The sequence below is a fragment of the Fundulus heteroclitus genome, unplaced genomic scaffold (genome assembly GCF_011125445.2).
Source record: "Fundulus heteroclitus isolate FHET01 unplaced genomic scaffold, MU-UCD_Fhet_4.1 scaffold_136, whole genome shotgun sequence".
Classification (NCBI taxonomy): Eukaryota; Metazoa; Chordata; class Actinopteri; order Cyprinodontiformes; family Fundulidae; genus Fundulus; species Fundulus heteroclitus.
Window position 1 is genome coordinate 486,293 of NW_023396548.1, and position 10,203 is coordinate 496,495.

The 10,203-nt window shown below is 38.7% G+C and overlaps 1 protein-coding gene across 1 annotated transcript; it reads right to left on the reverse strand.

Moving 5' to 3' along the window:
- Positions 1-4,382: 4,382 nt before the first annotated feature.
- Positions 4,383-7,784, reverse strand: gsc (goosecoid). The gene is made up of 3 exons (XM_012851547.3): positions 7,305-7,784; positions 6,545-6,804; positions 4,383-5,576 (listed from the first exon to the last, which is right to left on the reverse strand). Exons 1-3 carry the CDS (start codon positions 7,618-7,620, stop codon positions 5,439-5,441), a joined length of 714 nt encoding a protein of 237 aa, XP_012707001.1. The 5' UTR covers positions 7,621-7,784; the 3' UTR covers positions 4,383-5,438.
- Between the last annotated feature and the right edge of the window lie 2,419 nt (positions 7,785-10,203).

Here is a 10,203-nt window from a genome sequence, read left to right on the forward strand (position 1 = left end):
GTTACTATGCCTAATTCTTTTTTCTTTCATTGGTTTCTTACCTTTCATGATTCCTGGCAGTTTTCCCACACAAAAGATAGTAGCTGGGGCTCAAAACACCTAAATATATAAGGCAGATGATTGGACGTCAACCCCTGATGGAGGGGGGGGGGGGTTTAAAGTAGCTTTTTGTAGTTAGCTACCCATTTGCATTTAATGTTTAGTAGTTCTGAAATTCTTGCTGGACCTTTAGTCTGCTAATAAACGTAACTGCACCGTTGCACTGGGTTAACTCCTACTTTGTGTTTATGGTCTGATTAGCCATTACACATACCCTTTTATGGTATTTCTTTGTTAGGACAGTTATGTTTTGTTTGTGCAGGCATTTGGGTTCTTAACTTTAGATTTTTGGATGTTGAAGAATTGAAACTGTCCCTTGTTTTATTATTCCATCCACTTTATGCAATGCACCAGTCCCTTTGGCAACCAAACAGTCTTTATCATAATGGTACCACCAGCTTTATTGGCTGCTCCTACACTGTATGTGAGACTGGTTTTTCAGTAGTTCCCACTTTATGGTAGGATTGCAGCCCTGGTATAATCTGTTCAGGGTGTACCCTGCTTCTCGCTCAATGACTGCTGCATGAATAGGTGAGTATAGATAATGGAAAGATGGATAGTGGGTTTGAGTCTTATTTGCAACTGGGTTAGTGTTGAATATCAAAACCCCTGTTAATCTGAAGGGGTTAGTTTGGTGTGGGTATGAAAATGTGTATTTACGTACAATTTTGATGATCCTGGAATCTGCTGTTATTTATAAATGGTTCCAAAATACTTTTCTAACATGTGAAAACATGCCATTCTTCTTAGATCTTCACTGAGTTCCTTGGACCTTCCCATTGTTCTCAGTCAAGGTGGCAACTTCAGAGTCAAACGACCACCTGTACTCAGTCATAACCCCCAATTGAAAGTATAGCAGCACAATTTATAATAAAAAATAGGTGAAAGCATTAAAAAAAAAGAATTGAGGCTATATTAATTTATTTTGGATTTTTATTAATCCAGAAGGTGTACAATTAAGCAAAGCTGTTGTATTATTCTCACCCCCAAGGAAAAATTACCTTTGAATAAATTTGTAATTAAATAAATATATTATACTTGCCTATGATGATTGGAAGCAAATGTCTGACCAAAACATAAACCTTTCCTACATTTCAATCCTTTTAAACCAAAAAAAAGCAGCAAGTGAGTTTTTTTGTTGGGTTTTTTTTTTTTTTTTTTTTGCTTGTTTTTTTGCAAAATATTACATGTTGTTTTGTTTTGGGGGTTTATCATATCTGCTTCTGCCCTGGGCCACTGTCACTTGATGCCTATGAAAAACGGCCACTGTCAAAGAGTCAGAAAATATTCTTGAACCGGCAATTTTCTACTTTAGAAGCAACCTAAAACTATCACAGCATTATTAAGAACAGACAAATCAATGTTTCACTTTTTTTTTAAACTAAGCAAATAAAAGTAGGGTCTTTGTCAGTTAAAGCACTCCAGTCTTATAAAGCGTCTAAAGTTAAATTACCATTGAAATGAAGGTTTAAAACAACACTTTCCAACGATAACTTTAATGAGACGTGGCCGAGAACATCTACTAGCCATTAAATCATGCTGGGGCTAAAAAAAAAAAAAGCTCTGAGAAAATTTTCTGATCTAGAGGAACTCAAACTACAAATTTTCAAAATAATAATTTCAGTCATCTTAAAACTTACAAACATGACTTTCAACACATCATACTGAGAAGTGCTTAAGAGGCACCCCTGTTGCACTCGCAAATAAATAAATAACAAGCTCATAAACAGTAAAATGTGTAATTGGATCTAAAAATGGCAGCATTTCGCCATCATGATTTTAAAATAACGCACTAATCCTAAACTCCACTTGATGGATTATCAGAGTTAAACATAAAGACGGAAATAATATTAAATCCTTTAGGGTCACTGGAATCTGCTGGTACTGTGAGTAATTTTTAAAATAATGTAAATAAATCAAATGTAATTACGTTACAATCTGTAAAACTGATCTTCTAACTAGAAGTATTTAAAACGTCACAAATCAGTTTACATGAAATCTAAAGTAAGATCTTTTTCACCCCTATAGGTAATTTGTTTTAAAGTATCCATTAGGAGAAAAATGTCCAGTCGTCACTCTTTGAAAATCCAACTTTACCAGCTGGTAATTGTGTGAATAGTTTTACATGTAGAACATCTGGACTGTTTAAGAGCTGATCTCTGTTTGCTGAAGCTGCATGTGGACAGATGATTTCAGAAACGCGGCAGAAACTGTTTAAAAGGATAAAGATGATCAGAAACTCTGCTAGGAGATCTCTAAGATGGGCCTCTCTGGTTCCAAATTGTCAAACCAAATTCCAGTTGTTTTACATTATTATATTTTTTTCCCAGTATTCTTTTTTTGTTTTTTTTTACACTAAACTTTTAGTTCTGAATATGACGCAAATTCACAAATTTCCCTAAAAACTGCAGATGCTGGGGAGGCTCCCTAACAGTGCCAACTTTGATCTGCTTTGTCATTTGCTTTAAATCCTTTTAAATAAAAGATCCTCATTTTAAGTGCTGCATCTGAATTTATGCGAAGATCCCATCTTCTCGTTAGAAGCGGTGAGTTTGTCGAATTCTCCGTTTAAAAGAAAAATCAGCGTCAGGCTTCTGGCCTTCAGGAGAGCAGCATTGCTGCTGCTGCTGCTACAGCTGCAGGAGAGAGGACGACTGTGATGGACGAAACTCAGAGTCAGTAGATTTGATTCAGAGTGATGAGATCCCAGTCGCTCTGTGTTAAAATCAGGTTCAGATCTGAAAACAGCTGTCAAAGAATGAATAAGGAGAAACAGCTCCTTCAGATTTAAGCCGCCACTGCACATCTCTGACTGGACTGCTCTCCTTCCCCTGTCACCGCCGCGTGCGTTCGACTGGAGCCGTCTGCTGATCGACGTGATGTTCTTCAAAACCCTCCGTTTGAAGCCGATTCCCCTCGTCACTGCTGTCCGTCTGATTGGCTGAGTGCACACTCTCTGTTTACTAAAATAAACATGACATCTTGTGTCCCTGGATCATTGCTGTAGCACCTGCATCGCCCGTCCTTAAGAACAAAACAGAGCTCCTGACGACTGATCGGCTGAGACACACATGATGATTTTCATGATCAGTTTTAGAATCATTTAGCTGCTTTTCAGAGAATCCCACTTCTCTCTGCAGCTGCACAGCCCTTATTAATAAGGGGATACATTATGTTCCCTTCCTTAAACAGCTCATTGATGATTACCTTTAGTGATTCTTGTTTATATCTTTATCTTGTCACGTTGAATCTGGGAGATCAAGTTTCTTGCACGCATTATTGTAAAACTTCTACAGTTAATTGGTTTTCATCAGTTTGATTGTTGATATGAAAGTACATGGATGGTTTTATTGGCTCTGAGAAGAAAGCTAGCAGCTAGCATTTGCCGTTCTCTTGCAATCAAATCAAATAAACTCTTGGGTTTGAGCAGATTAAAATCTTTTCCCCCATCTATCTGGTTCAGATGTTCAATCTGTTGCCTCGGCGGCTCGTTTTCCGGCTCAGTGACGGAGGAAGAAGCCGTTCACCCAAATCTCAACACTAAACCTTCCCCACATGTGCCGTTTGTTTGGAATTCCTCGGATAAATGTGGGGAAACTCGGCCGAGCTGAAACAAATCCCGGTTTTCATTTTAATCCTTGTGAAATCAAAGGGGAGATATTTGCAGAACTTCTCTTGTCTTTGCAATGAAAACCTCTGGAAATGGAGGGAGAGGGTTTTTATGCTGATTTTTTTTTTTCCCCCTCACCACCTTTCATTCCTGAACACAATCCTGCTTGTGTTTATGAACCTCAGAGACTCTGCTGCAGAATGTCACATCGTCCAGGACTATTTAGATTTTCTGCTGCTGTAAGGAACTTTGGTAATGGAAAGGAGGAGGAAGCCCTAAAACACGAGGAGTGTTCTGATGGAAAAACATACAACGGGACGGCTTAAATATACTCTGCATCCATCAGGTGGTAAATAAGGTGAGATGCAGTCATTTTAATGTTTAAGGAGAATTCAGATCAGTGTTATTTTCCAAGAGAAATTAAATAGTAACATATCAGGTTTCGAAGTGAAGCCCAATAATGAGTCTTTTTTTTAATCATACAAAGCTTCAGATTCTCCTCTATGAACTAAACGTCGCTGAGAAATGAAAAGCTTCACTTGCAGATCTGTAAAAATTGGACATCCCCCGATTTAAAGTGTTACACTTCAGATTAAATGACAGAAAGACTTGGAAAATAGCAGAAGTTGCCGGCAGGAATAAAAACAAAAAACAAATAAATAAATGACAAATGTGCCGCTTATAATTTTTATTCAGATTAAATTTAGCTCCTTCTTCATATTTGTTATAATGCTGAACGTTTTGACACAAATATCAACCTGCAAAGACAAATTATTTGATGTCAGAGTTTTACCTGATTTTGTTTCAGTTTGTGTTGCTGAGCAAATAAAAAATGATTTTCTGTTCCAGTTTTGGTTCATTTTGCCTTCAAATTGCTCAGTACCTCACAGAGGTTCGTCTCTAACCTCTTAATTTCATATTTACATAAAAACATATTTATTCACGTCTTTCACAGATACAATGACACATTCATGTCTACTTACAGCGTTATGTTTTAAGGACTTTACCAACATTTGACTAATGCTTTTGAGAAAACCAAGTTTTAACTTCTGGAAACTGATGTGCAGGGATTTGATTTGACAGAAATTATTTTACATTCTATTTGAGAGATTAAATAAGATTTATTATAATTATCATATTTACAAGACCAGATAAATAAAGAAAATCATTATTTTCATCCCAAAAAACAAACCAGCTTTAGCTGAGTTTTCTCTTCTGCAGTTTCTTTTCCTGTAAATTTAATTTCTTAGCATAACCGTTTCTTATTTTGCAGATAGAATAAATTTTTGTTCCAACACCGTGGCATTTTAATTCGCTATAAGAAAATTGTCAGAATTCTTCTGAAACCCAAACAGCTTTGAAATAACATTTGATCTGCAGTAAGGTCCAAAACCCAGACTGACGCTCAGAAGATCAACGCTGTGAGCGCGCCTGGCATGTGCGCGCGTCACAAACTGAAGCCACACAGAGCGACCTTCTTCCGCGACACTTTACCTTTGTTTCTAATCAATTACACATTAGCGCATGCGCCGCGAAGCTGCACCTGGACCAACAATTAACGTCCACAGACTGTCACGTGGCGAACCGTGCGTGCGCGCGCTTCACACACCACATAGAAAGAGTTTTAAATTAAATATAAATAGGCGTCACAGAGACAGTCAATAATAAAACCGTATGTACACCTGTGCAACAGAACGTCACGTGGCCGCGGTGCGCGCCCCCATCTCCATCAGCTGTCGGACTCCGCGTCGCTTTTAGTCCCGTCCGTTTTCTCTGCTTTTTTGCTCCATTTCTGAGAGTTCTCCGACTCCTCCGAGGAGGAGCGCTTCTGCCGCCTCCACTTGGCGCGCCGGTTCTTAAACCACACCTGCGGGACACAAGCGGCAGGAGTCAGCAAGTTCTGATACACAAATGGACTGCCGTCTATTTTGCTACAGGTAGTAAATAGATTATATTTTAATTATTGTAAATAATTTTCAAAGAAAAAATCCCGACCTTTGATATATATTTCCTGAGGATTAAATAATTTGAAATATCCTCGTCTGTATCCGTTTTATTTTATTTTATGTTGATTTATGTATCTGTCCTTTCTATTTTTGCGCATATTTATTTAAACCGGTTAATTTTATGGAGGCACTGCGTCTCACCTTCAAGAGAGACCAATCTTGAACACACAAGAAAAGAAAAGACAAAATAATACATACCAACGCAGAAAACAAAACAAAAAAAATGTTCTGTACTTGAATTTCATAAAAGACTAAATACTATAATTTCAGTTTGTTCTGTAAAAATAAAAATAAATCTCATTTAAGGCACCTGGACAATGCTTGAAATACTTTGTTAATGTAAGAAAAATGGGATAAATTCTATAAAAAGCAATAGAACAAGTCAAACTAATAATAATGATAATAATAATAATATTCTGTTATCAGCAAAATAACAAAATAAATTACCACGGCAATTACATGATATTCTTTAATGATAACAATAACATTTAGTACATTCTGTTCTGTAGTGTAATTTACTAGCCTACATACAATCCCACTATTAAGACATGTCATTATTAGATCTTAATATAGTTTGACAGTATTTTTCTTATATTGTTATTATATTATAATATATTTTCTTCTGCAACGATATTCATTAGTGACAATCTGGAGATAATAATAATAATAATAATAATAATAATAATAATAATAATAATAATAATAATAATAATAATAATACATGCACACAGTTAAATGTTGTTTTCCTGATTTTTAATCAGCTATACCTTAAAAAAAACACCTGCATTTAAGAAAAAGGGGGAAAAAAAGCAAATGAAACGTGTCTGACCTCGACCTTCTCCTCCCGCAGGTGGACTTTCCGGGCCAGCTGCTCCCGCGTCCCCACGTCCGGGTACTTGGTCTCCTGGAAGAGGCCCTCAAGAGCTTCCAGCTGCTCGTCGGTGAAGATAGTTCGATGCCTGCGCTTCCTGCGGCAGTGCAGCTGGTTGAGGAGCTGCAGCTCGGTCCGAGACAGGCTGCCCATGTTCATATAGGACATCATGTGGTGAGGAACCGGGGACAGGAGCACCGAGGCCGGACTGTCGTAGCCTGTAAACACGAGAAGGCAGTAGAAACGAAGACATTTTGCAGATTTCGTCCATGTAATTGAATTCAGTGCCATGAAAACTGCCTCCCCCCCCCCCCCCCTCCTTGTGTTCATGTTGAAGTTTTTCTGCAGTTTGAAGACTTGTTCTGATCAAACAGAACAACAAACAACAGAAAACATGACGCAATCTGCTGCAGAAATCTCACGAAATCTGCAGATTTGGTTTCAGAAATAAAATCGGATTTTTCCGCATTTAAAGTGGGATTTTTAGTATTGGAACACGTTTAAAGTAGTAATAAAAAAATAATAATGTTAAAACTCTAGAAGGACAACTTTCCGATTTGCATTTTTAAGATACATTTTAAAAAGTTTAAAACTGAAACAACTGCTTATTTTTCTTATTTGCTTAAAAAAATAATCAAGTTCTTTTTTTTTTTTTTTTTTTTTAAAGCAGATTTAATTTGTACTGCGCTGTGAAAGGAGAATTGACGGGGTGTCCTACCTGCGGGGAAGCAGGGGCACTGCTGCGGGCTGAGGCCGGGCACGCCGCTGCAGCACGTCGGACCTCCTCCGGGACCCTGGACCTGCAGCTGTCCGTAGTAATAGCCATTATATCCGATCCTCGCCCCGCTCACAGCGTGGACCCCCGGCGGGGACGGTCCGCGGGCGGCCGAGTACAGTCCGCTGTAGTCGGTGTAGATGGTGTCCGTGAGGCCGGCGGGCAGCACCACCGGGCCGCTCCGGTGCAGCAGCAGCGGCTCCTTACAGCTCGGCCGTCCGGACAGGATGCTGTCGATGCTAAACATCCCGGCGGGCATCACGGAGGAAAGAAAACTGGATCAGTCTGGGAATCAAAACTCCTGGGGAAGAGGAAAGAAAGTTCAGGCTGAAGGCGACATGGTGACGCGGCTGCGCTCTTCTCCCCTCTGCACGCGCGGCAGAGCAAACTCCGGTTCAGGATGCGGACCGCTGCGCGCGGGGGCTGCTCTTATAGCCCGTGACGTCACGGCGCAGAAGCGGCGTCGGGCCGGGTTGAAGGGCCGCTGGTTTGTGTATTGAGAATTAATTGAATTAAGATAATCCGCGGTGTTTGCAGACTATTGGAAACGCGCTGTCGGGTCACGGAGGCTCTTCCTGCGGAGTAATCCGATTATTTCCTGGTTGAAGGAGCCACCGGAGCGAACGTGCACGGATGTTGGTGCGTGCAGGCCGCTAAACAAGAGTCTCGATCATTAGACATGTTTAGATTTGGAGTTCAACTGCAGCTTTCAGGCTCTGTTATGGACCTCTTCTCAATCCTTTCCAATTTCGCAACCTGAAATACATTTTTAATCGGCGCCTTCATCTGCTTCTGCGCATCAGCCTGATTTCATGGTTGACACAAACTACTGAGCATTATATCTGAGATTCCTCTCATTATCCGGCCTCCGCTCCGCTCTCTGCGGGGAATAGGTCAGAGTCACCCTCTTAGCAGCAGCTTCCTCTGCTCCCCCTTCCCCGGACGGGATGAGATAACGGCCCATTATCGCATCCATTCAGGCCCCTGCGGAGGACAGATCGGGTCTTTACGCAGCTAATCAACACGGCCTGGTGGCTGTGCAGGAACGTGGATTCCCGCCGCAGACCTTAATGAAAGCTGTTGATTGCATTTAAGACTCAATGGGGAGTTCACACATGCGCGCGTCAAGCGCACAGATAAACTGATGAGGTGAAAATGTGCCGTTCAGACCCGAGGTGTGATTAGCGCGCCGAGGACGTTTCATTTCAGAGGGTTTTAAAAACACGGATGTGATATATATATATATATATATATATATATACATATATATATATATATATATATATATATATATATATATATATATATATACACATATATATATATATATATATATATATATATATATATATATATATATATATATATATAAACTTGTTTTCAGACTTTACCATAGCGGAGACGGTTAATTAAATCTATCAGAATAAAGTTTTTTGAAAGCCACGCATTCTGTTGATCGGGTTTCTTTAAAATGCGTCTGAATTAACGTGAATCAAACTGTCGTCAGCTCGTAATGAACTCATTTGTTGGTGCTATTTTTATCCCACCATTCATATCCTGTAGGACATCTGACTGACTCTTAAGACACGCGTGCTGTCGTTTGATCTGAGATAAAAATCAACGTGATCGATTTCTTCAGGGACAATGATCCTGTTTCCTGCCTGTCGCAATTTGACTTTTGCTTCACCTTTACTGTTTACTGTTCTTTGTGTGTATATATATATATATATATATATATATATATATATATATATATATATATATATATATATATATATATATATATATATATTCAGGTCAACAAGAAGTAAAATTACGTTTTCTAAATATTGGCATTAAATTAATTAAAGTACATCAGAATCTATTTGCAAATATTTTTAAATTACAGCCTAAATAATGTCATCCTTGGGTTTCTCTGACATCTTTTCAACGTGTAATTATTTTAACAGGTTTTATTCCAGCTCGCCTGGACTCTTGCACAGCTATGAAGCCGTCGGGTTTCTCTTCCTCTGCGACTCGGAGATTAAAACCACATTTACCGCTGCATTTGATGGTATTTTCACAGAGAAATGACCCTGAAAGGAAAACAATATCTACAATAAACTGAGCAGTTTGTATTATATTTATTATATATGTTAATTCTTAACAGCTCGCATCAGCTGCAGCTCCTGAAATAGCCATCTGAAAGAGGAGGTGTGAACATCATCTCTAGATTCGGGACAATAATTCATTTCGGGTCTGAGCTTAAAAACTAAACTGTTTGTATTTTTGCAGCTTCACACAAACACATTTTCTTCTGATCCGAGAGAATTTCAGAATAAATAAATAAATTGTATTCCCCCGGGACGGCTCAGGTATTCAAGGTTTTTTTTTCTCCGAAACCCTCCGCTACCCACAAAGAAAAGCTTTTTTTTTTTTTTTTTTGCTACTTTTTTTTATTTTGTTGGTATTTTGATTTAAGTGATTCAGTCACTTTGTGATACCAGCCGTCTGCATGCTGTTATTATTTTCGCATTTATTCCTACATTTCTGCCACAGAGTGGCAGCGAGAAGAGAGAAAAAAAAAAGATTGCAGCAAAACCAAAGATGTTTGTGGAAAAAACTGAAAAAAAAATCACAAAGGAGGCGCCATCACAGACAAGATAGATAGATAGATAGATAGATAGATAGATAGATAGATAGATAGATAGATAGATAGATAGATAGATAGATAGATAGATAGATAGATAGATAGATAGATAGATAGATAGATAGATAGATAGATAGATAGATAGATAGATAGATAGAGACACTAGAGCAGTTTTAATCTCTCAATCTATCATAACACACACACATTCTGCAG

What these genes read in the sequence shown, in the direction of transcription:
- gsc (XM_012851547.3), bottom strand. Translation starts at nt 7,620, where the DNA reads ATGCCCGCCGGGATGTTTAGCATCGACAGCATCCTGTCCGGACGGCCG. An exon ending in GTGCCCCTGCTTCCCCGCAG is followed by an intron (nt 6,805 to 7,304) that starts GTAGGACACCCC and finishes TCGTGTTTACAG; the next exon opens with GCTACGACAGTCCGGCCTCG. An exon ending in TGCGGGAGGAGAAGGTCGAG is followed by an intron (nt 5,577 to 6,544) that starts GTCAGACACGTT and finishes TGTGTCCCGCAG; the next exon opens with GTGTGGTTTAAGAACCGGCG.